The sequence below is a fragment of the Rhinatrema bivittatum genome, chromosome 12, assembly GCF_901001135.1.
Source record: "Rhinatrema bivittatum chromosome 12, aRhiBiv1.1, whole genome shotgun sequence".
Lineage (NCBI taxonomy): Eukaryota > Metazoa > Chordata > Amphibia > Gymnophiona > Rhinatrematidae > Rhinatrema > Rhinatrema bivittatum.
This window is the reverse complement of record NC_042626.1, coordinates 39,143,229-39,171,070: the sequence shown is the minus strand read 5'-3', so window position 1 is coordinate 39,171,070 and position 27,842 is coordinate 39,143,229. Positions and strand designations below refer to the sequence as shown.

The window sequence follows — 27,842 nt, the reverse complement described above, 5'->3', positions numbered from 1 at the left end:
ACTAATAGCAGTGGGCCCTTTGGCAACAGTGATCATAACATGGTCAAATTTGACATAACTAGAAGGAGGACATTAAGGAAAACTACTGCTCTAGCATTTAACTTTCAAAAGAGTGATTTTGATAAAACGAGGAAAATAGTTTAGAAAAAAAAACCTGAAAGGTGCTGCTCAACAAATCAAGAGTTGATATCAAGTATGAACATTGTTTAGAAATACTATATTGGAAGCCTGACCAGATGTATTCAATGCTTTAAAAAAGGTAGAAGGAAAGCCAAACAAATGCCGACATGGTTAAAAGATAAGGTGAAAGAAGCTGGCCATGAAGGCAAAAACTCATAAAACCTTTTTTCAAATACATTCGAAGCAGGAAGACTGAGGAAATCAGTTGGACTGCTAGATGATCAAGGGGATAAATGGATACTTAGGTAAGACAAGGCCCTAATTCAAAGAATAAATTAATTCTTTGCTTCATTGTTTGAGAAAGATGTTGGGAAGATACCCTTGCTGGAAACAGTATTTAATGGTGGTGATTTGCAGGAAATGATACAAAACACAGTGAACCGGGAAGATGCAATAGACAAACTGGCAAACTAAAGAGTAGGAAATCGCCTGGACAAGATGCAATACAAAGTCCTGAAAAAACTAAACAATGAAATTGCTAGTTATTACTAGTAATTTGTAACCTAGCATTAAAATTATCTATTGTACCAGAAGGTTGGAGAGTGGCCAATGTAACGGCAATGTTTTTAAAAAGGGCTCCAAGTGAGATGTGGGAGACTATAAACCAATGAGCCGGACATCAGTGCTGTGACCTGGTTTAATGGGATATTTGAAGCAAAACGAAAATGGGCTCATTTGTTACATTTTACACTTTTCAAACAAATGCACATCTCTAGTGTATGCGAATCAGTTATTTCAAAAAAATAAAAAGACTAGGGGACACTCCGTTACTAAGCAGCACAATTAAAACACATTTGAGAAAATAATTTTTCGTTCAATGTGCAATTATGCTCTGCAGTTCATTGCCAGAAGATGTGGTAAAGGTAGTTAGCACAGCTAGACTTAAAAGCTTTGGAGGAAAAATCCAGAAATGGTTATTCACCAGGTAGATTTGGGGGAAAACCACTGCTTATCCCTGGGCATTAGCAGCATGGGATATTATGTATATTTGGGATCTCACCAGGTATTCGTGACCTGGATTGGACACAGAAACGGGATACTGGGGTTGATGGACCCTTGATCTGGTCTAGTATGCCCTCTTGCCCTTCTCATGGTGCCTTGGGGTGTTCATGCCACTTTGGTGCCACTATTACTCACTCTTGATACCTTGGAGTGCTTTCCCTCTGCTACTGATACCTGCCTGCAAGTTTCATTTAAACGGCTGGAAAACCCCAATATTAAGAGTCCAAAATAGGATGCATTGCTTCCCCCACTGACTTTAATGGAAATGAATGAAACAACATCATAAATGAAATTGGAAACTGAACCGAATGAAACAAATACATTTATTCCCGCACCCCTGTCAGCCACTTTGACTCATTCACCCCTTCCCTCAGTATGGACCTGCTTTAGTGCCTGTTGTCTGAGATAGGGTATTGGCCTCCTCTAGTGTGACTTGCATATGTCATTATTAGTTTCTGCCACCTGTCATCCCCTTTTCAGTGTAATTTAAAATAGTAAATCATCCAGCTGAAAATAATTTCTGTCCAAGTTCCAGCACAAGGTAACAGCAGTCTAATCTTTTTTTTTTTCTGACTATCTGGCAAAGTTTTGTGTCCATGTTGTGGTTTTCTGTGATTAAAATCATGTTTGTGTTTTTATCTTTACAGCGGCAGATCCCAAAATGGCTAAAGACTCCAGGGACAGTAAGTTGAGGGTGGTTTTTTTTTTGTTTGTTTTGCATTTTCTTTTATTAAATTGTTTTGGGGCTGGCCTGGTGGCTCTGTGGCAGCACTGCTATGCAGAAGAGACGTGACTTTGATTCCCAGCTTGTTTTTATATCTATATTCTGCTTTTCCACATATTCAAAGTGGATTACCTTCAGGTATTGCAGGTATTTCACTATCCCTAATGGTCTGAGGCAATGTAGGGCAGTAGGATTTGAGCCCTGGTCTCCCTGGTTTGTAGCTCACTGCTCTGACTCCTGTTCCCTGGATTGGCAGGGGCAGGAGAGAAGGGAGCCCGAGTGTTCATGCATGGGTTACATAGGGGCTTATGATTACAGGCTTCCGGAAGGAGCTCTAGCGCATAGCAATGATGGGACTGAAATAAGCTGGGGGGGGGTCCACAGGATGTGAATGAAGGCGCATGGCACCATATTTGAGCTGGAAACAAAAAGGAGCAGAAGGAAACTCAGTCCCAAAAAAAAAAAATCCCTTTTTGTTACAATTTGTGTTTTTGTTCATTTGTTTATAAAGGGACTGAATATCTTAGATGCTTCTTCCTCCCCCCCCCCCCCCCACCCCAAGGCCATTTCCCTCTCAACTCTAGAACTGAATGGTTATGGGGGGATGGACATAAGGATGCAGACTGGGGGTGACACAGGGATGGGCACAGGTTCAAGTCATTGCCATCTGAGGACTCTTCCCTGACCTAAGTGAAATGAGTTGGTGAACTTTTTGTCCACGTTACCAACAGTGTAAATGCCATCGCGATTGGGCCCTGATCTCCATTTTATTGGAAGTCTCTGCAGAGAGGCAGGGACCGGGACGTGCCCTCCTGTTTAACGAAAACAGCATCTTTAATGGGACTAATACAATTTAATTTCTCTCCTAAACAGAAAGCTGCTACTTTTCGCTGCATACCAGTCCGGGTGTGAAGACCAGCTTTTCTACACCAGGGTTTCCCAACAGCCAGTACCCCAACAATGCCCATTGCCAATGGGTTCTGCGGGCAGATGCTGGCCACGTCATCAGCCTCAACTTCAAGACCTTTGCCATACAGCCCTGCCGGCAGCCCCCTCAGGACTTTGTAAAGGTGTACAATTCGCTCAGCCCTGTTGAGCCCTACGCATTGGTGCAGTAAGTTTACTGTGCATCTCCAGCCTTTGAACTTCTTAATTCAAATGTAGGGACCTTTTGTTTTCAGGGTTTATTTTATTTTGCCAGGGAATTTCAATGTTGTAACACAAATTCCGTGGGGAAAAATGACCTTGATAGGACACGCAGGAGAAAAATCGGAGAAAAAGTCATTCTTGTGTTGATTTTGTTTCTGTTCTAACATTGAAATTCCCAAGCAAAATATAAAAACTGAAAACAAAGATCCCTATTTAATATGGCCAGGATGGAGGGGGAGGGGTTGTTGTGGGGTTTTTTTTAAATTTAAAATGTTCCCCTTTTGACAGTTGCTTCTGTCCCTCCCTGGAAAGGACTTTGCCAGGTGTCACCTGGGTCTGGAGGGGATGCCCTTAGCACCGTTGGTTGGCTGTTAGGGGCCACCACTGTAGCAGCAGCAGTTTTACCTTCCATCCCTGGGCCTGTCGGACAGCAAAATCTAAACCTGGATTAAGTCAGGGTTTTATTTCTTCCTCATGCAGCAGGATATAAGATGACAAGTTTTCCCCATGGCTCTTGGGCAGCTAGCCATGTTTGTATCAGATTGCTTATATGGTAATGATAACTGGATGGTTATCTTTTCTCCATTTTTTTTTCTTATGATGGCCAATCGCTGCTTTGCCTCCAACTTCTCTCTAATTCCTTCATTGAGAAGCCAATGGATGTTTTAAGCTACAGGGCTTTCTCACTGGAAACCTGCTGTCCTGAGAAGCCCAGGATATAACCAGAGCCCCCTTCCTCTATCAAGGGGGCTCTGGTATTTAGGAAGCAAAATCTGGAAAACATCAGTTACCTTAATACTGTGGTTCCACTTTTTTTAAAGACCTTTTTTCAGTTGTTGCTGTTTAAACAGACTTCTCCCTGCTGAGTCCCCTGTCGGAGGACACTTAGGCAAATCTTACTCATGCTAATTGTTTATAAAGCGCTGTGTCTGCACCTGCTGCCATATAATTAATACTTCTATTGATAGTGCACCTATGGTCTCATCGTTCTTTGCGTCACAGTACTCCATGCAAATGGGATGCCTCTTACGGTGTAAGAAATCACTAGCCGGGTGTAGAGCCTGTTAAACAGGAATGCCTGCCTGTCTTTTGTGAGGGGAGGTATTCTGGTGAATCGGAGCACATGGGATGAATCGTGTCCTTCCCAGTGACTGCATGACTATAGGCTCATCATTTAATTTTTCCTTTTGCCTTTTGTCTCTGAGCTTCCTATCTCAGCCTGGGTGCCAGAAATGTGCTTCTAGGGCCCATCCACCACAGCTGCGGACACTGTTTTTTTGTTGTTTCTGCAGTGAAAAGCGCTTGGTCTGTATGACAGGCGCTGCATACATCTAAAATGTTGACATTTTTGTTAATCCTTTTGCCCCTCTTTGCTTGATGGAGGAAGGTGGTGGAGGTGAAAAATCTTTCGCTTGGGTGAGTTTTTTTTTTTTGTCTTTTCTTTCAGGCTCTGTGGGAGCTATCCTCCATCGTACAACCTCACCTTCCTGTCCTCTCAAAACGTCATGCTCGTCTCCCTCATCTCTGATGCCACAGGGCGCTATCCTGGATTCAGAGCAGAATTCTTCCAGCTGCCCAAGACGACGTGTAAGTCTAGAGAAAGCCATCAGTGTGTGTTTTTTGTTTTTTTCTTTTCATTTGCAGAGGGCTCTGGTGAGGAAGGTCTTTATTAATCCTAGAGTGATCCAATTTCCAAACTAAGTTCACTGTTTCTAGTTCCATTGATTATCAGGGCAGAAGTGGCTGCTTTTTTTGGTGATAGCTCATTTCTCACCAAGAAACTCACCAGCTCTGTTCCACTTGGTGAGAGAATCTATTATTATACAATAATGTGAGCCCCTTCTAGCACATCCCTGTGGCTAGCTTTGCTCAGTTTACAAAAGTTAGTTTCAAACAAGTATCTTTCTAACAGATCATACCAGTAGTGCCATCTGACTCAAAGCATTTTAATAATCTGTATCCAAGCGAGTCATCTGTTTAGCTGAAAAACTAGCTTTAGTGCAGGCGTAGTCCATATGATATTTTGCCTGCCTTTGACAGCCAGGCCATCTTTCTCCAAATTATAAGCCAGAAATGTATTCTTAATTACTACAAAAGCATGAACGGAATAGGAAGCTAAAGATGGCCCTGTCTAGAAATGATGATATCTGTGCCTGATGTATAACCTGATGATGCCAGCACCTCCTGAGCCCTGTTGTGTTTTATTTATTTGATTTATATTCTGCTTTTCAGATACTTTAAGTGAATTAAATTCATGAACTGAAGTACTGCTCACCTCTGGGACGTTTAAGAATGGTGTTCTGAGGGGGAGGTGGGGTGGGATGGGGACAATGCCCCCGGGTGCAGGGCCATGGGGGGGGGCACTGATAGCTGACATAGGGAGGCCCATGCGGCCACTGGTGGACCTCATCCCACCAGCAGCTAAGCAGAGAAGTGTGCTGTTCCTGTGCTGAGTGCCGGCCGGTGTTCTCTCTAAGCTGCACGCGCACAACTTTGCTCGCAGCCACACACAGCAGGAAGAGCGGGGCGGGATGGAGCTCATCCACCACAGCCCGAAGTAAACAAATCACCTCCAATACTCCCAAGTGCTGCTTCTCCTTCCTGCCCGCGTGGCAATGGAAGAAAAACGTTGCTGGAGCCACACGGGCAGGAAGGAGAGGAGCATCGGCCCTCGTGCAGAAGAGGAGCAGCATTTGCTGCAGGGTCGCTGCAGATCCTAAATCGTGGTGGCCCTAGAAAAGGAGGCCTGCCAGCTGTGGATCCCACCTCACGGTGTCCAGAGAAGATCAGGGCTGCTGCGGAGCCCTTCCTGCGGCAACCTCTGAAGAGGAGGCCCAGAGGCGAGAGAGAGGCTGAGGCCCTGTAGAGTATTTGTGTGTATGAGTGAGTTGAGAGTGTGCGTTTGAGAGCCTGCATGTTCAGAGAGGCACATGTGAAAGTGAGAGAGCCTGTGTGGGTGTCCTTAGGAAATTAGAAAGTCATGGGATAGGTGGCAGTGTCCTATTGTGGATTGCCAACTGGTTGAATAATAGAAAACAGAGAGTAGGGCTAAATGGTAAAATTTCCCAATGGAGATGGTGAATAGTGGAGAATCCCAGGGATCTGTTCTGGGACCAATACTTTTTTAATATTTTTATAAATCTCCTGGAAATAGGAACAGCAAGTGAGGTGATCAGATTTGCTGATGACACAATTTTTCAAAGTTATCAAATTGCAAGAGGACATTGCAAAACTGGGAGACTGGGCATTCAAATTGCAAATGAATTTTAATGTGGACAAGTGTAAAGTGATGCAATTAGGGAATAGTAACCCAAACTATAGCTACACAATGCAAGGCTTCACATTAGGAGTCACCTCTCAGGATAAGGATCTAGGTGTCATCATTGAAAATACGTTTAAATCTTCTGCTCAGTGTGCAATGGCAACCAAGAAAGCAAATAGAATGCTAGGGATTTTTAGGAAGGGAATGGAGAATAAAACAGAAAATATAATAATGCCTCTGTATCACTCCATTGTGTGACCTCATCTTGAGTATTGTGTGCACTTCTGGTCACCATATCTCAAAGATATAACAGAATTAGAAAAGAGATAGAGAAGGGTGACCAAAATGATAAAGGGGATGGAACAATTCTCCTATGAAAATAGGTTAAAGAGGTTAGTACTCTTAAGCTTGGAGAAGAGATGGCTGAGGGGAGATATGATAGAGGACTATAAAATAATGAGTGGAATGGAACAAGTAAACATTAATCAGTTGTTTACTCTTCCAAAGAGTACAAAGATCAGGGGTGTCACAATGAAGTTACTGGGTAATACATTTAAAACTAATAAAAGAAAATAGTTATTTACTCGATAAATAATTAAGCTCCGAAATTTGTTGCCAGAGGATGTGGTGAAAGCTATTAGGTTTGGACAAGTTCCTGAAGGAAAAGTCCATTAACCATTATTATTGTAGAGTTGCAGAAATCCACTGCTTATTCTTGGGATAAGCAGCTTGGAATCTATCTAACCATTAGGATTCTGCAAGGTACTTGTGACTTGGATTGGCCGCCGATGGAAATAGGATACCTGGCTTGATGGACTCTTGGTCTGACCCAGTATGGCAAGCCTTATGTTCTTATGTACGTAAAGAGAGTTGATTGAGTTTTTTCAGGTATGTCAGTGAAAGGAAGAAATGCAAAGGTGGAATTGTTAGCGTGAGAGGGGAAGAAGAGGTCATACAAAGCACGTATGATACAGACTTTTGATAATTGTTTACTGATGAAAGGATTGGAGATGGACTGCAGGTTGTTGCAGGAGTATATATGATAGAAGGGATAGAAGCATCATTTTACGTAAGAGAGGGTTTATGCAGACCTAGCAAAACTGCAAGGATACAAAGCCATGGGGATCCTAGGATAGTAAGGAAGCCCTGAGAGGTTCTAGGAGGACTGCTGAAGAATCTGTTCAGTAGATTTTTAGAGATGGTTGCGATCCTGTGGGACTGGAGAAGGGTGGATGTTGTACCTCCTTCATGAAGGAGGTTGGGAACGACAGGCTGGTTAGCCTAACCTCAGTGGGTAGGAACATTTAATAGAGACTCTACTGAAAGAAAGGATAACTGAGTGTCTAGAATTCAGCGAGTTGTAGAATCCGAAGCAGCGTGGTTTTATCAAAGGGAGGTCGTGTCTACAAAATCTGATCAATTTCTTATAATTAGATCAAGGGCTTGTGATGAAGGTGGTTTATCTGTATTTCAGCAAAGCTTGTGATACAGTCCCACATAGGAGGCTCATAAATAAACTGATCAGTCTGGATGTGGGCCCCATGGTGGTAGACTAGGTTAGAAACTGGTTGAGTGATAGACAACACGAGTACACTTTCAAAGGAGTTGCATGTAAAATTAGTGCATATACGCATACATAGCTTATGTTCGCAAACCTGCTATTTTATAAATATCAAAAGTTTGTACATATCTTTTGTTTCACACAAAAACAATAGTCTAGGGGCAATCGGGGGCAGGGCCAAGTTTAAAGCGCAGAAGTTGCCATTTTATAAGAGATTTATGCAAATACGTTTAGGCAACTTATTTGCACAATTTTACACCTGATAATTAATAATTGCAATTGATAGACTTGTCTGTCTTCTGTTTTGGGGTGGGAGGTCTGGATGAACAGGGAGGGAATTCAGGATGAAGTGCTAGGAAGGAGTGGGTGAACTGGTGTTTTCAAGGATGTGTGCATATTCTAAAATATCCCTCCTTCCATGTATAAATCAGTTTTACGCATGTTTTTTTTCTTCGTGCATAAAATAAATGCATGTATGTTTATAAAATAAAGTGTGTGCTTTGCTTTCATTGCATTGCAAAATATTTGCATGTACTGAAATATACATGTGTACGTTGGGGTAGCAGATATATGCATACTTTATAATCTGTCAGTATACAAGTGTATATGGGGCAGAGTTGTTTGAAAGTTATCCTTAATAAATGGAATTCACTCTGAAGAAAGAAGGGTGACTTAGTGAAGTGCCTCAGGGATTGTTCCTGGGACCCGTTTTGCTAAGCATCTTTGTTAGCGATATTGTGCAGGGATTAGTAGAAAAGATTTGCTGATGGTACTAAGATCTGCAGCAGTGTGGACATCCCCGAGGAAGTAAACAGAATGAGGAGTGGTTGAGTGCTTGGCAGTTAAGATTCAGTGCAAGAAAGTGCAGAGTTGTACATTTGTGCAGAAATCCAAGGGAGTGATTATATGATTTGGTGGAGATGAGAGGGATGAGAAACTTGTGTGCATTGACCAGGGAGAGACCTTGGGGTGATCATGTCTGATGGTCTCAAGGCAGAAAAACAGTGTGATAAGATGATAGCCAAGGCCAGAGGGTTGCTAGGATACATAGGGAAAGGTGTAATGTGTAGAAGAAAAGGTGACAAAAACAATAACAGAATTTTAAAAAAGCATAGGATAAACATAGAATATGCCTAGTGGCAAAGAGGTAAGAAAAAAAGACTGAAATAGTTGATGGTCTGTGGCATTAGACTAGGATGGTGTTGGTAAACTAGATGGACCTAAATGGTCCTTATATGCTGTCATATTCTATAGTTTTGGTAGGAACAGGGTAAGGAGGGGAAATATTGCAAATAAACTACCCTTTGGATCCTCAAATGCAGAGGTAAGGTGAGAGGTGATGATAAAAAAGGCAAAGATTAGACATGCGACCTAATTGATACTGCAGGCCTCAGGGTAGCTGGATTGCTACTAACAGGCTACAGCTCCCCAGAAACCAACCCATCGGTACAAGCCAGATTGGTGGTGGCTAGCCAGATAGGTGGTGGCTAGTTCAGTAGGTTCACGTGTACCGGGGGCTGGATGTTTGGGCAGCACATGCTGGTTTTGGTAGCTATTTGGATTATTTCTAAGCTTGGTGGTAAGACATTGTATGGACTTTTGTATGCTCATCTACACAGATGAGCATAAAACACTGGGGTAACCTGCACAGAGCAGTGGTTACAACCCAAACACAGCAGTGGTATGATTGTAGCTCTGGGGGGAGGCGGAGTGGAGCTAAGGGTATTACATGTGGGAATTTTACATGCTTGTCTACCTCAAATGGAACAGTCTCAACTGGGCAGACTGGATGGCCTAGTTTGACCTTTATCTGCTGCTATTATGAAAGAACAAATGCAATGCCTGGATTCCCTTAAGCCATTTTTCTTTCTCTTCTAGTATGTGGTGGGACATTCCGAAACGCAAGTGGGATTATTACCACTCCATATTACCCGGCACACTACCCTCCCGACATAGATTGCATATGGGACATACAGGTATAGTGGCAATGGAGCAAATCCCCAAGCCCACACCCTGATTTATTCTTATGTTATTTAAGCAGATAAACAGACTGACTGATATCATCTCCTGGAGGCAGGCGATTTATGATTTTATACTTCTTGCAACTTTATTACCTTTTGGATCTGGAATCACGTTTTAATGCATTGCATGACTGCTGAAGACACTTTCATTTGGCAGCTTTACAACTGATAAGGAAGTTTAAATGAGATCTCGTCTGCACGATAGTGTAGGCATGTGGTGACTTAGCTTTCCACTGGGTTAAGCCATCTCTTCTGCTTGGTGTTATGGTATCTTGTCATGGCCGTTAAGCAGTGTTCATGAAATTGTCCAGCTCTTTCTTAACCAGTTCAAGGGTTACATGGCCATCTGTGCTTGCAGATAAGATGATGGAAGTCAGTGTTTAGAAACAGACAAAACTTTCTTTGCCTTTATAAATCTAAACAAAATTAGAGTAGTCTAACACATTATCAGTGAAACTGAGTTATTCACTTTCTTTCTTTTTTGTACTGTGCTGAGGCCAGCTCTCGTGCACTGAATTGAGCTAGTCTGTGGAAAGAAATGTGAATTTGGTGGATGGACACAAGAAGATGGGGACCTTATTTTACCTAACTGATTTAGAGACAGTGCTCAGTCGTGTGCACTGTTTAACCCGCGGTCAGGCGCACGTTTTGGACACACGTCCACAGCCCCTTATGCTATAAAAGGATTAGCGCGTTCACAACACACATCCAGTGCGCCACAAAACTAATGGCACTCATTACATGTAAATGCATGAAGATAAGGTTATTAGTCACCCCACATGCAAAAAAAAAAAGCGTCCAATCCATGCATTTTTACACTCAGAAATTAACGCCTGCCCAGAGCAGGCGTTAATTTCTGAGCACCCCAAAAAGTTGTACAGAAAAGCAGAAAATACTGCTTTTCTGTATATCCTCAGACTGAATATCGTGGCCATCTTAAGTCTGAGGAATGAAAAGAGTGCCAGTGGTCAGGTTAGGGAAACGGATGCTCAGTTCACCAGCGTCTGTTTCCCTAACCCGTGGCTGCGCATTGGTTAGGAAAATGGATGCTGATAAATTCAGCGTCCGTTATCTTAACCCGTGGACAGCCAACCTCTCCTGGACGCCTGCTGCCAAGGAGGCACTAGGGGCGTGTAATCGACCCTAACACCTCTTTGGCAGTGCAACCCCTAATTTAAATATTGCATGGCGCCCCCAGGAGAAGTGCCTGGGGACACATTAGGAAAGCGGGTGCTGAACACTCTGCGCCCGCTTTTGGTGCATATTTTTTGCATTGGCCCCTAAGTTATTAGAACAAGTTTGTGCCTTCTCTTGTTTGGCAACTTACATGCATTTCTGGTGCCAAAAATGTGCCTTAAAGACCATCCAGCTCAGGAGGTGGTTGGCTGTACTGTAGAAAAATATGCAAAGCACACCGTGGCCCTGTATAAATCCAAAATATGATTATTTTCGGCCCAGCACTTTCCTCTTCTTTCGTTGGGCTTCCGGCTCAATCAGATCTCACCTTTATTGATATATGGTACCATGCATCTTCATTCGTAATTACCCAAAATTTTTATTCTATTTTTATATTCCCCCTCCCCTCCCCGCCACTCCCAACTCTGCCTTACCATTACAATGACACAGTCCTGAGCCAGAGGCCACAAACCTTGGTACCCAGCTAACATGGACCCTACGTCTGGCCAGTAGATATCTCCATTGAGCAATGGCTGAGACACTCTGCCTCCACCCAACCTGCGAATGCTGCCTCAAACCATCTTGAGGTCCAGGAGGCAGAAGCTGGGCCAAGGACTCGAACCCAGGTCCTCTGCATGGCAGTTGGCTGGTCCTCAAATTCTTTTATGTTGCGAGCAAGCTGCCTAAAGGTTCATATAAGCAGGACTTACCCAGATAAGTCTGCTGCTGACTACACGCAGATAGTTATGCTCATAAGTTTATTGGATAACGATGGGACAGCTGTTTTTCCAACCAGACTCATATGGTAAATTTAGCCCAGAGAATGCTCAGTATATGCGCTCCCTGGCTAAAGTTTAACTTTGCTTCTGGAATGTCTCCAGCAATGTCCAGTTTTATCTGGATAAATTTAGTACGTGCAAAATGTACTGCATGCGTTTGGTGAGGGGAGAGATATGCAAATCTTGATTTTTGTGCAGATAACACCATACTTTACCTGCACAAAGCCTTTGGATGTGGACCTCTGCATGCTGGTGCTGTGAAGAGCTCACTCTTGGGTTTGATACCGTTCAGAAGGATTTTATTTTTTTTAAACCGGATGGCCTATTTAGTCTCCGCCCAACTAATTTAGCTTTACAATTCCATCGTTCCTTTAGACTTTAGGAGAACATAAAGTCTTGGAAAGGACCACCCTTAAAGAGAACCCCCTTCATCTTCCAGCTTTCCCTTTAGGGGTACCCTTCTTTGCCCCTAGCTGTTCAGTAGACGACCTGACTTTTGTTTTTCTCTCCCTGCACCACCTCTGTATAGGTTCCCAGTGACAAGAATGTGAAGATACGCTTCAATATGTTCTACATAGCAGAGCCTGGAGTTTCTGTGAGCTCCTGCACCAAAGACTACGTGGAGATCAACAAGCAAAGGTGAGGAGATGCCTTGGGAACCTCCACTTGGCTTTAGAAGAGCCCCTACAGCTGATGTGACTTGGTGTTTTGCTGTTACATCTCAGATCTTGTGCATGTGGTGCTTTTTAGGAGGCAGTTTTCAGAGAGTTCTGCTGGTTTAAAATTAGCACATTTGCATGTGAGCAGCGTGTATGTGCGCATATGCTATTTAATAAACCTTGAGAAGGCTGTGTGTACTTGCAGTGCCATGCGTAAATGTGAACAGGTTAAAAAGGGGGCAGTTTAAGGGTGTGGTTTGCCACTGCGCGCACAAATTGCTGGTTTGTAAGCGGTACATACGCATACATTATAAACTTGTCCGTACACTTTCACACCTCCTAATGGACTCATGCACTTGAAATTGCATTTGTCTTTTGTCTGTAGTTGTTGTTTTTAGGGATTCAAGGTGAAATGCTGGAGGATCTAGATGAACTGGTGGAGGTACTGGCAAACTAGAGATTCAAAGTACCCGTATATACTTGCATACAGGCCTTTCCATTATAAGCCAACCATCATTTTTTTAACCTCCTAAACCAGGAACATGTGAAACCTGCATATAGGCCAAGGTTAAAAATGTGATGGCCTACAGTGGTGCTTACAACGAACTGTCAGAAATAGGCCAAGTATGTATCCTTGCCACTTAACTTCACCCTAATGATATACTTTCAGATCTAGCTTATTTGCTTTGCAAACATCTCAATGCCTTATTGTAGTAAGGTAAATTTCATTTAAAAACAAAGCTGGCGTTTTTTATCAGTTGATCTTACTCACTGAAGCAACATTTTATGTTGGTTCCTAGCATGCATAAATTTGGATGTTGACCGTGTTTCCTTAAATATAGACAAACAAGGCATGACAATTCTCAGTTCGTAAAATAATTTAAATTATTTAAAACAGAACATAGTGCATGAATATTGTATTAAAAATCAATCATTTTAAATAATTAGCATAATACCTAGTTTATATTTTTGCTAATGTACTAATAGGTAGCCTAACGTGGCATGTCCACATTGGCCTCAATGTGTAGCAACCATACTTTTAGTCTAAAATTTGGCTGTGATCTGCACATTGGCCTAACTCAGCTTTTCAGGCATATTTTGGAGCATAAAATTATAGAAACATAGAAATGACAGCAGAAGAAGACCAAATGCCCATCCAGTCTGCCCAGCAAGTTTTGCACAATTTTTTTTTTCTCATACTTATGTTACTCTTGGCTCTTAGTAACCTTTTGGTTCTATTTCCCTTCCACCCCCACCATTAATGTAGAGAGCAGAGTTGGAGCTGCATCTAAGTGAAATATCTAGCTTAATTAATTAGGGGTAGTAACCGCCGCAATGAGCAAGTTACACCCATGCTTATTTGTTTACCCAGACTATGTAATTCAGTCCTTGTTGTTTGTCTATATATAGATCCACTTTTCTTCATTCCCCCTGCTGTTGAAGCAGAGTGTTATGCTGAATTCTAGGGTTATATGCAAGTACATACAGTGGGTGTCTTCAAAAGCGCTGTACATACCTACTTTATAAAATACCAGCCTTTGCGTTTAATTCTGGGTTACTATGCATGTAAAATATATGTGCACAATTTTTTTTAAATGCAACTTTTATTGAACTGACCATAACGAATTACAACATCAAAGGAAGTATATGGTACACTGAACAGTGTATGAATACAATGTTTCCAAATATACGGTTTACAAAAATGTTTGTTTCCACCTTCAAGCCCCCCTCCCACCCTATCGCCCCAAACAACTGCAAACAATATTATTATTGTTGAGTCTGGTGCATAAAAAATTCAGATATAAGAAGTTCAGTTAATAGTTATTACATGAAATCATGTATGGTTCCTATACTGCCAAAAAGAAAGATAAGGAACCTTGGTGTAAAGCAGTCAACTTACTCATATAAAAACCGCTACTTGGTCGTCTGTGCATACTTTTACATCACATTACTGCCTGGATAGCCAGACAGTGCGGTTGGGCAGGCAGTGCTGCACCATATGCTAAGAAGATAGTCTGCTGTTCACAGTGGAATCAAGGTTGCTTACCAGTAAATGCTGTGCTGCAACCCTCAGCTTGGGACTCCCCACAGATTATGGCTAATTCAGCCCTGTTATTGACAGAAGAGTGCAAGTTTTCTTACAGTAAGCTATGTGTTCTGTAGATAGCAGGATGAATTAGCCATGAGATGCCCACCCTCCTCCCTAAAGAGTAGACTAATCTTCCAGCTTTGATATGGACTGAGAAGACTGAGGCAATGCACGTGAGGGAGCTCCCGCACATGCTCAGTAGAGTTCAAAGCTCCATTAGTTTGGGGCGAGAGTTCTGTACAGTGTTGCTGGATGAAGTCACATGATCATGGCTAATTCATCCTGCTAGCAACAGAAAACCCCATTACTGGTAAGCAAACTTGCTCATCAAGCCCAACACTTTCAAGCTCCTCCTTTTTTGATGCAGACATTATCTTTTGTGATTCATTCATCACAAATTGTGCGGAACCTTCTTCAGTGGATTTATCAGCATTTACGGGAATTGTCTGTACATGTTGTGTTTATACATCTTTGTTATCAGGAAACTTTTAAAGGCTTCCATTTCATAGCAGTGTGATTCCTCCTAAGTTTCTTTCCTCTTGCAACTAAGATATTGTTACCCATGCACCTTTCTTTTTTTTTTTTAATTGGAAGGTTTTGCTTGCTCATTTGGACTTTCAGCTCATTCTGAACTGGCCTTTATTGGGCTACAGTGCCATGAGCTTTCATTTACACCCACCTGCGGACTTTCCCTGTATTGTATGTCCTCCCATCTCTGCCCACCCATCACAATGATAGTTCTTGGCAAGTGGTCACAAACTTGAGTCTGCTGATTCTGGCCAGTAGGTGTCACCATTGCACAAGAACAGAAACATTCCTCCTCCCTGGAGACTGCTAGTTCTCTATAGCATCCCCGGCCAGCTCAAGGAGTAGAAGCTGCACCTGGGAATCCAAACCCAGGTACTCTTTGACAGTGTACAGCACTTGCCACTCAGCCTTCCCTGGCCAGTTTAACATACTCTGCTGCCTCTGTTCTGTGTTCAGGTACTGTGGAGAACTCCCCCAGTTTGTGGTGGCAAGCAACACCAATAAAATTGAAGTCCGGTTCCACTCTGACAAATCGTACTCTGACACCGGTTTCCTGGCGGAGTATCTGTCCTATGAGGCCAGCAACCGTAAGTAATCAGCATGGGGTAATACGAGATTGGGCAGCTTGTTTACACTGGTCTGGCTGAGTATTTCAACTATAATATGTTTGCAAGAACTAGAGACCATGTGGATATGAAATGTAACCCCATGACTGATCATGTTTGTTTCTTCTTCCTAGCCTGCCCCAACCAGTTCACCTGCAAGACAGGACAATGCATATCCAAAGCACTGCAGTGTGATGGCTGGAATGACTGTGGAGATTTCAGTGATGAGTTATCATGCAGTGAGTCTTCAGGAGTTCTTAAAATCACAGTTTTATATTTTATTTTGAAAGCAGGTTAGGCAACCTGAATGTTGAACAGTAGCCTTACTAGGTTTAGTAGCTGTTTGCATTATTTAAAAAATGACGCACCCACCACATAGTGAGCAAAGACAAAACAGAGAGTGGTGGAAATGTGAATGTAGTATATTAACTATGAAAACCGAGATTGCGTTATCAATAAGAGACTTTCTTAAACAAATTATATTACAAAAAACCAAAACATAAAAATCATAAACACAAAGGTACCTTTGGGAAAAAGTCTTGGGTTTATTTTTTAAGATCTCCTCAAAGGTACCTTTTTGTGTTCCTGCTTTTTATGCATGTATTACATTTCTTGAAAGCTGCTTCCTGTGCTTACTTACTACCTCCTCACCATTCTGAATCTAAGTATCAAGGGCACGGCTGTGCTGAGCCTCATCGGGTCACACTGGTATGTGGGAAGCCGAATGATGGCTTGAACAACAAAAATGGGAATTCTGGAGGGAGTTCTGGAATGTAGTGCTGTGATCAGAGTACAAGGTGCAAACTCTGTTTATTACCCCATAAAGTTTAAATATATAAGACAGTGTAAGTATGTGATGAAAGGGTATTAAGCGCCCCTTGCGCACCTGCCTGTCTGTGACAGGTCAGGCACGGAGTCCTCTTTTCTTGCCCCTCTCAGCATCCACCTTGCTCTCTGTCTCTCACTTTCTGCCAAGTCCTGTATTCCCCCTCCATTTGCCCCATGTCCATGGTACCCAGTATCCCTTTTCTTTATCCCCCTGTCCGGCATACATCCTCTCTTCTCACCACCATCCTCCTCCTTTTCCCCTGCCTATCCAGCACACCAACATTACCCCAGTTTCTTTGCCCCCTTTTTTGCACTGCCCAGAATCCTCTATTTCCCCACCCCCACTCTCACCTGCTTAGCACCCTCCTCTAGTTTCCTGTCTTTCCACCTGCTCTCCCCTCCACAGCTAGCTAGCATCCATTGTCTTCTCTTGTAGTGATGGACCTTAAAAGGGATTAGGTACCACCTGGAAGTTTCTGGGAGGGGGAGATTGCTGCTTACCCCTCCCCCCCCAAAAAAAAACAAAACAAAACCATTTGTGCCTTAGGCGACCATTTTAGTTTTCCTAGTGGAAGAATTGACTCTGTATATGAGAGAGAGAGAGATAAGTTCTGCTTCTTCTCTTCCTCTCCAGCATGCACAGAAGACCAGTTCCAGTGCAAGGAAAGCAAGATCTGTCAGCCAAAGTTCTGGGTGTGTGATACCGTGAACGACTGTGGAGACAACAGTGATGAACTTGGCTGTGGTGAGTGAAACACTTTTTGCAAACTCCTCCCCCTCTACTCCCACTGTCATTCTTTGTTAACATAATTGGACGGCCATCTTTCCTGCTGCTCCCTCCCCTGGATTCAGCAGCTGGGTTTCTGTTAGCTTGTTGCCAATTCCTGCTGAACACTGTGATCTTGGAATGGGGTCAGATACACTGTGTTTGTTCACTGTTTCCTTTTCTAGTCTCAGAGACTACTAATATGCCTGGAAATCCTTTGCATATGTTTGTAGAGCACTTTGGATCTATGTTTGCAATAATAACTGAGTGATTACTACTTCTGTGGTGTATGCATGGTAACAATGACTCCTCTGGTCTCTGTCTGATACTTTGAAACCCTTGCTTTTCTCATACCTTCAACCCATCCTTGTCTCTTCAGCTGTCTTTCAGTATTTAGCCATTTCATGGTCACTTTGCATAGTGTTCAAGGAGTTCCTTAGTTGTCAGCACCCCCTATCCCACTCAAGTTACTTCTGTCTTGCTGGGTCACAGAGTTGCTTCTGAGGACTTCTGCAGATTGATATTGTGTTTTGTTTTTGTTTCTGTATAAATCCTAATTGATTAAACAGCTCATTTTACATCAATATGTCATGCATCTTATTCTTGAATATTCCTTAAATGCTGCTTTCATGGAGTATTCCCTCCATTATCAACTCACCCTCCATCACCTTTCAGTCCCTCTACTCATGCACCAGCATCTGTAGTGCAGTCTGCAAAGTTTGCAAGCTCTTTGCACAAAGAGTTAATTTTGATTTCCATGAAAGTAGATATTATTTTTATTTTCTTATTAAAATGACCCAAGTGTGTCACCATTTTTTTTTGTTCTGCAGAAGTCCTGGTATTTAAAAGCTTGTATAGAACTAAGATAGTTTCAACTGGCTGGCACCCCATAATGTTACCTTGGCAGCAGTGTCCATCCATATGGTCCCAGTGAAGGTCCCAGAGCAGCAACAGCAGTACAGAACTGAACCACATTCATAGTAGACAGTATTGCCTGGTTTTTCACATCTCCTTCAGTCTGAGGCAGAGCAGAACGTCACTGAAGTGCTGTCATTTCATTTTCAGAATGCGCAGCAGAGATGCTAAAGTGTGGCAATGGGAAATGTATTCCTCTAGCCCAGAAATGTAACAGCATTGACAACTGTGGAGATGGCACTGATGAGTTCAACTGTGGTGCTGGTAAGTAAAATAAAAGAATATCTTGATATTGATGTTTCGTGTCCATGGCTTGTCAGTCACCGGGGCCTGGGTAGCATCTGGTGCCAATGGCATTTTGATCATATTGTAGGGGTAAAGTTCCTGTTCCCTTTGGAGAATGGAAATGGTAGGGAGTAGAAAATGTAGAAGGGGGGGGGGTTGATAGAGGAAGATTGTTCCTGTAATGGTGCCCTCTGCTAGCGTAGGAGGGCTACTGACCAGTTAAATCTTGGATATGAGGCTTCCTTTCCAGTCCTTGATGGATCTATAGCTGTCTGTTCAAAATGTCCTTGGGAGGTAGGGAGCAGGAATGCCAAATGGCTGATCCTCTCCTAGTTTTATACTATGTGAAACACGTTGTATCAAAGATTACCATTTCAGTATACCAGAAAGTTTTCTTTCGTACCTTATACTTATATTTTGGTTTTTATATTTTATAATAAATACTTTGGAACTTCATAACACCTCGCGGTTTACAAGCTTTAAATTTTGCTTGTGTTTTCACTGCTCGGGGTTATCTTTAATCATTGGTCCTTTTTGACATGATATCATGTTTCGCCTAAGCAATGAAGAAGATTCAAAATGGGGGCAATGTCTGAACAAAATTAATGGACCCTTCTTGGAATGATTGAAAATATCTGGAGAATCTTTGAAGTAGCAGGACGTGAAAAAAAAGGTTGGAGAGTCCCAGAGGCAGCAGCACGCGAAATGAGATGATATGTCAAAAAGGACCAATGATCAAAGATGACCCGAGCGGTGAAAACACAAGCAAAATTTAAAGCTTGTAAACTGTGGGGTTTTATGAAGGTCCAAAGTATTTATTATAAAATATAAAAAACAAAATATAAGAATTAGGTATGAAAGAAAACGTTCTGGTATATTGAAAGGATAATCTTTGATACAACGTGTTTCACATATTTTGTTCGTCGATCACAGGACTAGTTTGCATATGATATTGGTGTTTCACTAGTTTTATGCTATCACATGCCTGCATGGACTTATAGTCCTGCTTTACTTATGGAAATCAGAGCTACAAGTCCATGCATACAGTGAATACGATCAGAATTGATCAGCAGAAATGGAGCCACTTGGCAACCCTAGTGGGGAGAGAAGGTGGAAAAGTATAAAATGAGAAATTACAGGTTTCACCATCTGAGAGAGATTCCTTTCCAGCCTTTAGCTACCTAAGCATTTCTTGGCATTTGAAAGCTCAGGAAACACTTTTAAATGGAAACACATTGGCAGCTACCTGCCTCCTTAATCTATGTGCAGGCAAAGCAGTTCACTAGTGTGGCAGTATTCACGCAATCTGTGCTAGAAAGAGCTTTAGAAGCATAAAGACAGTGGACCACTTTTTCGGGTGCATTTAATTTTGTGAGAAAATTGCTCTGCAGTGGAGCGGGATGGAGGTCTTTGAGGAGAAGCCTGGGGAAAAAGACTGACCCGCTTGCTCAAGGTTGTGCACAAAGTGTTGGCATTGGGATTCTAATTGTTTACCTGGTTTCACAGTCTGTGCTATGCCTCCTAAGCTGGACTGCTCTGTGTAATTTGCCTTACCTTGTTTTCTCAATGCTTGCATTGATCTGCCCCAGTGGCCCCAGTGAACTGCAAGGATTATACTTACAAATGCAAGAACAACCAATGCATTAACAAGAACAACCCAGAGTGTGATGGAAAGAAGGACTGTACGGATGGCTCAGATGAAGAAAACTGCAGTAAGTGGTGATATATTGCTATAAGAGTGCTTGAAAGGGCTATAGGTGCTGGTATCTGTGCATTGGGGAGGCTGGTTGGCTAAGAGATAGAAAGTGTAGGTTTTCTAATATAAACCCCCAAACCATCGTGTGTGTTTTATATCATATAGTAATCTTAACAGGGTTTGCCTATTGCTTGAATGGCATCCAGAGAAAGGTTTAAACAAATTCCAGTGCAAACAACTGGGACTTGATGATAACATGAACAAGAGAGGAAGGCCAATGACCGTATTTGAATAGTTTCTTGATGGTTCCATCTTCTTGAGACCATCAACAGTTTCCAAGGAATTATAAGAAGCCGAACAGAGTTGGCAATGTCCGTTTAGAGACTGGGTGAAGAAAGCCATATATCTGACCTGTTCATGGGTCCTCTTGGCAAACTGTCAGTCTCTCAGCATTGCCTTGTACTATGATGTGATACGTGGATATAATGCATTTTGGGAGTGGTACTTTCAGAAAACATTGGTACGATGGAAGAGCACAAGAGTATAGAAGTCCTTCATAAAAATTACAGAAATATTCCTCTTTTCCATTGACAAACATGTATAAATTAGTCATAATGTGTGGATGATGTCATCTGACAGCACTGACATGGACCCAGTTCTTAGATGCACATTGCTTTCTGAGCCCCTCAGTCTGTCTTAGTCTGAGCTACCATACAAATGTATTCCAATGTCTCTTACAAATATTTTCATCTTAGTAAGTTTATTGCCTCATTTCCTATTTTTTCTGTCTCTGCTTTGGCAACCCCTCAAACAGAACTTTTAAGTTCTTGGAAAAAAAGAAAAATTAGAGAATGGGCAAGACCAAGAAAACCCATGGTTAGCATCAAGGCCTACATCTGTTGGTGCAAGATGTTCATCATAGATATGCACTACATCTGCTACAGCTGTGGTTGGATGTTTTTAGGGTGTAGCAACAACAAATCTAGAAGATGGAGGCCTTAAAGGCACAGGTGGGTAAGAGCTCGAAGCCTCCACATGAGGCTGAGCAGTAGAGCTGCTCTTTATTCAAGAACAAAGTGGCATCACATTCTCTGTGAAGAAACTTAAGATAGGAAAACTTCCCCCATAGTGCCAGTTCTCAGGTCAGAGGTTGAGTGTGGTGTAGAAGCCTGTGGCACTGGGAGAAGAGCACTTAAATGACAAAATGGGCCTTCCCTCTTGGAACTGAAGAAAACATCGGTACCATTCACACAAGACTCCACCGGAGCGGGCCCCTCCTTGACACCAAAGTGGGAGATATCCTCATTGGAGTAAATCCAATCATTCTTTATGGCATGGAAGATCTCCATGGTGCTGAGCCATTTGTTTTACCCAGACTGGGGACTGATCAGAGTCTGGGTAAAATACCATCTCTGTCATTGCATGGAACTTACATTTAAGGCAAAGTCTTGGTGCTGCATACTAACATGCCATAAATTGTGCCAGAGCAGAGTACGTATACCCATAAACCCGAGTCGTGCTATGGGCACTATAGCATGGAAGGAGGTAATGCCTGTGCTATCCATTGACTGATGACATTCGATAGAGTTATCAACACAACTGGCATAGAACACCACAGCAGATGCTGCTTCCATAGTACTGGCCCTAGTCCCCTCCCCCTGGGGGTTTACCAGCAGCCCTTTGCGAGGATGAGTCAGTCTGGGTTTCTGAAGATATCTCTCTTCTCCAGCTGCAGTGCAGAGGGAACCCAGCTGTCAGAGCTAGTGAAGAAATGTATTTGCTTCCTTAAGCCCTGAAGATTAGAGGGAGATTAGAACCTCAGCTCTCCAAGATGGAGGAAACTTTCCTACATAGTGGGGCTTTCCAAAGTCCCACACTTGTGCATACCTCTCCTCAAGAGCTTCTAGCACTGGAAGTAAGTTCTTGCACTGACATTGTGGATTCTTCTCAGGTCCTTTCACAAATTGGAAGGGGAAGAAGTAGAATCGGTTCATTCTGAGTTCCTGCCTGACATTTCCCTCTAGGATTGGCAGAGATCTCATTGTCAGGATCAAGGCTCAGTGTTCCACTCTGGGTGAGGAGAAGTTTCCACAAGGATTCCTTCAGATCCCTTGATTACCTCAGCATACCTTTCCTCCAGATGCCTAAAATGGATGCCCAGCTCGTTGGTTCCTGAACTAGCTGCTCCATGAAGCAGTCAATTATTTCATCTGAAACTTTACCTCCCTAGCATATCCCTGATGTGACATTTACTCAGTCAGTATTGGGGTAATTGAAATCTCCCATTCCTCTTCTTCTTGCTAGTGGGCTACACTGCACTGGGTACACACATACATACAACCTCTCGCCAACTTGTAGATAATCATACAAGTAGCATTCTGAGCAAAAGACTGAAAGGCCTCCATCTCATGCTGGACTACTGTCTGCATCTTCATATTGTTGAGTACTTAGTTTAGTTTGCTAAAAGAGTAGGGATGCATAAATTAAAATGTATGTAGTGTATTTAATGTCAATTTGGCAATGACCTGCAAAATTAATCTATTGATAAGGGCTGGGTCGCTCCTTTATTTTAGATAAATCCCTGATTAATTTTTGGTGTGAAAATGTCTTTTTTAATTTTAGATTTATATTCCGCTTTTCACACTTTTTTTTTTTCAGCGCTTCAAAGTGGATTATATTCAGGTACTGTAGGTATTTCCCTATCCCCAGAGGGTTTACAATCTCACAGGCTGATATAGTACAGTGCGCTCCGGATTCTTCTCCTCCGTCGTTAGCTTTACCCCATATTCAGTAAGGGGTAATAGTATGTCGAAAACGCGCGCCTTCAAACCCCCCGAAACTAATAGTGCCCGCAACATGCATGTTGATGGCCCTATTAATTATTCCCCCGCGATTCACTAAGTAAAATGTATAGCCAAGCCGCACATTTTACTTTCAGAAATTAGCGCCTACCCAAAGGTAGGCGTTAATTTCTGCCGATATTAAGTCGGACGCTCAATTTTGCCGGTTTCCAAACCCGTGCCTGTCAGCGGGTTTGAGAACCCGCTGACAGCCGCGGGTTTGAGAACAGCGGCTGTCAAACTCACTGACAGCTGCTGCTCATGTCCAAAAAGAGGAGCTAGGGATGCGCTAGTGTCCCTAACGCCTCCTTTTACCGTAGGCCCGCAAACTTTACTGTATTGGCCTGTAAGTTTGTACCTGAGGCAATGGAGGGTAAAAAGTGACTTGCCCAAGGTTACAAGGAGCGACAGCAGGACTCGAACCCTGGTCTCCTGGTTCGTAGCCCACTGCTCTAACCACTAGGCTACTCCTCCACTTGTCTTATATGGGATAAGAGTCTATAAATCAAAGAATGTGCTTTGGGGTGAGTGGGAAGTAAAGAAAGAAGCACTAAAAATTATCTACCTTTCCTTTCTTTTAGTCAGGCACATACACTGAAAAATGACCCACTTTTCCTTTTTAATTAAGCACACAAACTAAAGATTAATTTACCTCACAATTTCACCTCTCCTCCAAACTTTAAGAACCAAAATTATCCAGCAAAGCAATACTCACCGATCCTCTTCACCACCAGCAAAATCTTCTGCTTTCAATACACCCTCAAATTACTGAAGTGTAGGACCCTCATCTTAGAATGAACCTTCAATGCCTGCATTCTAATACTGAACCACACCATTCAGTGATCACTGGATCCTAGATGATCATCCACTATGACATCAGGAGCACTGTCCCCATTGGTAAACACCAGGCAGAACTGGATTTAGGATTTGGGTGCCCATAGGTAGAATTGGAGAGTGGGAATGGGCAGTTGGGGGGGGGGGGGGAGATAGAGCTCCCAGAGTGCCATAGCATCACTTTGAAGTGGATGACCGGAACAGACTCCTCCTTGGCATAGCTGCCTTGGGTATTTGACACCCTAGGCAATTGCCTATGTTGCCTATACCTAAAATGGGGCCTGGCACCAGATCCAGTAACACCCCCCCCCCCCCTCCCATGTGGGTTGTGTTACTAGTTGACGAAAGAGTTCTCTCTAAGTTTATGATCCAGAGAATTAAGGATCTCCATGCTTCTAGAAGACACCTTAGCCAGGATGTCCCAATCAACATCTGGCAGTTTGAAATCCCCTAGCAATAACTCCTCCCCCCTGCATAGCAACTTTAATATCCTCATTTAATCTCTATATATTTCTTCAGCCTGCGAAGGAGGTCTGTATATCACACCAGCATAGATTGATGTTCCAGTCTGTCTTTCCTGATTAAGTCTCAGAGCCTCTTTCTTACCTCATAAACTCTGCAGTTCTGTTGCTTTAATATTTTTATATATAGTGCCATTCCACCTCCTTTTCTTCCTATCCTGTTCTTCCTGAATAGGTTGTAGTCAGGAATAACTATAATCCAATTGTGGTTTTCTGTGTACGAAGTCTCTGTGACAACCACTACATCCAAGTCAGCCTCTTCCATGACCCCCTCTAAATCTAGGACTTTATTTTCCATATTATGGGTATTAGTATATAGCTTTCCAGATGTTGACTTTTCTTCTGGCTACTATACAAGTATTTAATGTTTTACTTACTTGAATGCTTGCTTTTTTTTTTTTTTCCCATCCCCGACAATCCTAGTTTAAAGCCGCCCTCAGTAGATTTGCCAGTCTGTGCTGGAAGACACTTCATCCCTTCTGTAATAGGTGGACACCATCTCTGATCAGCAATACTTAGAATACCATCCCATGGTTCAGGAAGCTAAAATGCACTCTTTAACAACTACGCAATCATTCATTCATCTCCAGAATGCTAATTTTTTTCCTCTGCCTTTATCCTCTATTGGCAGAATGGAGGAGAAAACTATCTGTGCACCTATCTGCTTCAGTCTCGCGCTCTCGCTCTCACTCGCTCTCAAGAAGTCACTTTTGATATGTTCCAGGGGATACTTAACAGTTTCATTCATGCCAACATGGATGAGCAGCGTTGGATAATAGTCATTAGGCTTGATGATTTTGGCAGTCTCTCTGATGTCTCAGATCTTGGCACCTGGCAGACAGCACTCCTTCCAGGACAGCATCTCTGGTTGGCAGATGAATGCCTCTATGCCCCTCAGAGTCAACAGCCACCTCTGCCTTTCACTTCCTAGTCTGTGGTTGCTGATCCTGCAGCTTTTGGGCACATAGAATAAGGAGGAACCTAAGTGTGAGATGGTTCCCCAATTCCCCTTACAGGGCACATCCAGTGAGAGCTATGGCGGTCAGTGGCTCATCTTGGGACCATTTCTACTGACGAAATTTGCAGAGCTGCTACTTGGTCATCTGGACAACATATCCTGAGGAGACAGTAACTTTGGACAAGCAGTTCTGCGCAGCGTATTCACTCTCCCTTTCTAAGTAATTGCTCTGCAGTGCTCAGTTTGGGACTCCCAATACTTTATGGCTAATTCATTTCTGTTTGTTGATGGAAAAAGCAAGTTTACTTACCTGTAAATAGGGTTCTCTGTAGACAGCAGGATAAAGTAGCCATACTTAAACCCACCTGCCTCCCTGGGAGTTTGACTACCTCACTAAAGCTTAAGCTGTAGAAGAGACTGAGGGACTCATGAAGCAATGTGCAGAACTCCCACACTGTCAGGGCCATGCTGGCAGATTTGGTGATGCTCCCTAGGTGGGAAAATGCAGGGGTCATGAGCAGGCAGGTCAGGTGTGGGATCTTTTGCCTGACCAACCACCTTCCCTGTGGGCTGAGCCCTCCGGTGCTAGTGGCTGGCATGTCTTATGGAGGGCAGTGCACAGGATCAGGGAGAGGACTCCAATTGGAAACTGCAAGCAGGAGAGGTACGGGACACGAAAATGCCCCGGTCACACGGACAACAAACAGGATGTGCACCAACAAGGTAGGGGCGGACAGGCAAGTACAGAGCAACATAGGACCACAATCAGATGAGGACTAGACAATGCAGGCACAACAGATGGCACAAGGGGACCACTAGCAGGCCAAGGAAAGCCACTGGGTGACCCAAACACAGGACAAGGGCAAGCTAGAACACATTGGTGATATAGGCCCCTGGGAGGCCTAATCCAGAGCAAAGCAAGGAAAGCACCTGGAGACCTAAACAGAGCAAGACAAGGAACACAAGGCAAGGAAGGCCACCAGGCGGCCTAAACAGAGCAAGATCAAGGCAAAGTATACACAGGTGTAAGGTATAAGAATACCAGACAAAGAATACATGGATTAGGGGCCAAAGTCAGAGAAGAAACTCCACGCTGAGATGGGGAGTAAACTGTCAGGGAGGGTTTAAATAGGGCTGGCCTTCAAGGTGGAGGTGGGTCCAAGTGGCCCACTGAGGACCCCTGCAGGCAGGGAGCCACCTAGCAGCCAGCCTTGTTACCACACAAGCTCAAAGACTTTACTGAGCTTTGAGAACTGGATCCATCTGATGACCTCGTCCACCATTATGACAAATTATCCTGTGAACTATGGAGAACCCTGTTTACCGGTAAGAAAGCTTGCTATTGTCTTAGTTTTATTGTTTGGTTTCTCTTGTACCCTTTTTGATTAACTTGCCTTTGAATTTAAGGTGTGTTGTTCATGCCCTTTTAATTTGGTTGTGTCATGTACAGCACCTTGATAAAAAGCGTATAACTGATGCCAAGATAAGTACTAGTGGGAGTCCAAATCAAGAGACACTTGCAGCTTATTTGAGAATATCATGAAGAGTGCTAGAGGAACAGTTCCTCGCTATTATGTACATGCAGTGAATAACAAGCTCTGCCTCCTCATTTGCATTTGCCTCTTCTTCTCTCCCCACCCCCAACAGGCTGTGGGACCCGACCTATCACCACGAAAGGTCGCATTGTAGGTGGTGTCAATGCATATGTAGGAGAGTGGCCGTGGCAGGTCAGTCTGCACACCTCGATAGATGGAAAACACATCTGTGGTGCTTCCGTGGTCTCAAACAAGTGGCTGGTGTCAGCGGCACATTGTTTTCAAAATGCTGCAGGAGCAAGGTGGGTGTTGGATAAATGTGAAATAAGAGGGATGGGGGTGGGAAGGATAGTTTTTATCAATCAATTCAAATACGGAGCTAGAGATTCCCATAGTTTCTGCTATTTATTTTTTTACCTTTGTTGAGAAGCTCATTTTTTGTAATTCAGCTGGTCTCCAAAATGGCAGATAGAGAACCTTTCACAGATTGGGACAGTTTATGGCATCCTTTTGGATTTGTTTAGCATGGATTAAACTTCAGGTTTGTGGGAGATGGTTCTCCATTCTCTCTCTATTTAGACTATCAGGACCTAGCAAAGGAGAATGATATTCACTAAGGAACGGCAATCCTTTTATATCGTAGAAGAGGGCCAGAGACGAAAGTCAACAGATAACATCCTGGGCTCTGACTCTGTAGCAGTGATGTAAAGATTGTTCTCCTGTGCCCTGTAGGGACACCTCTTGAAAGATCAGTAAGACTTCTCCTGTTTAGGCTTGTATCATGTGAGTAAGCCGTACAGGAAGGAGATACACTTAATCTGAGCAATGATGGCTCAATCTACTTTCAGGGCCTAAAAATTCTTCCAGCAGAAAGATATTTGCCAACTTCAGTAAACAGAATGCTGCTCCGAGGCTGTGCATATCTTAGG

The 27,842-nt window shown here is 43.0% G+C and overlaps 1 protein-coding gene across 3 annotated transcripts in view; it reads left to right on the top strand.

Annotated features, from left to right (window-relative positions):
• Positions 1 to 27,842, top strand: part of ST14 (suppression of tumorigenicity 14) — a 95,464-nt gene that overhangs the window by 53,826 nt on the left and 13,796 nt on the right. For all 3 annotated transcript variants that reach the window (XM_029572791.1, XM_029572792.1, XM_029572793.1), the window contains exons 6-16: positions 1,830 to 1,865; positions 2,780 to 3,020; positions 4,503 to 4,642; positions 9,757 to 9,854; positions 12,384 to 12,493; positions 15,587 to 15,717; positions 15,870 to 15,974; positions 17,198 to 17,308; positions 18,395 to 18,508; positions 20,119 to 20,241; positions 27,026 to 27,215. In XM_029572791.1, the coding sequence (XP_029428651.1) occupies positions 1,830 to 1,865; positions 2,780 to 3,020; positions 4,503 to 4,642; positions 9,757 to 9,854; positions 12,384 to 12,493; positions 15,587 to 15,717; positions 15,870 to 15,974; positions 17,198 to 17,308; positions 18,395 to 18,508; positions 20,119 to 20,241; positions 27,026 to 27,215 (1,399 nt within the window). The remainder of the gene's footprint in view (positions 1 to 1,829; positions 1,866 to 2,779; positions 3,021 to 4,502; positions 4,643 to 9,756; positions 9,855 to 12,383; positions 12,494 to 15,586; positions 15,718 to 15,869; positions 15,975 to 17,197; positions 17,309 to 18,394; positions 18,509 to 20,118; positions 20,242 to 27,025; positions 27,216 to 27,842) is intronic.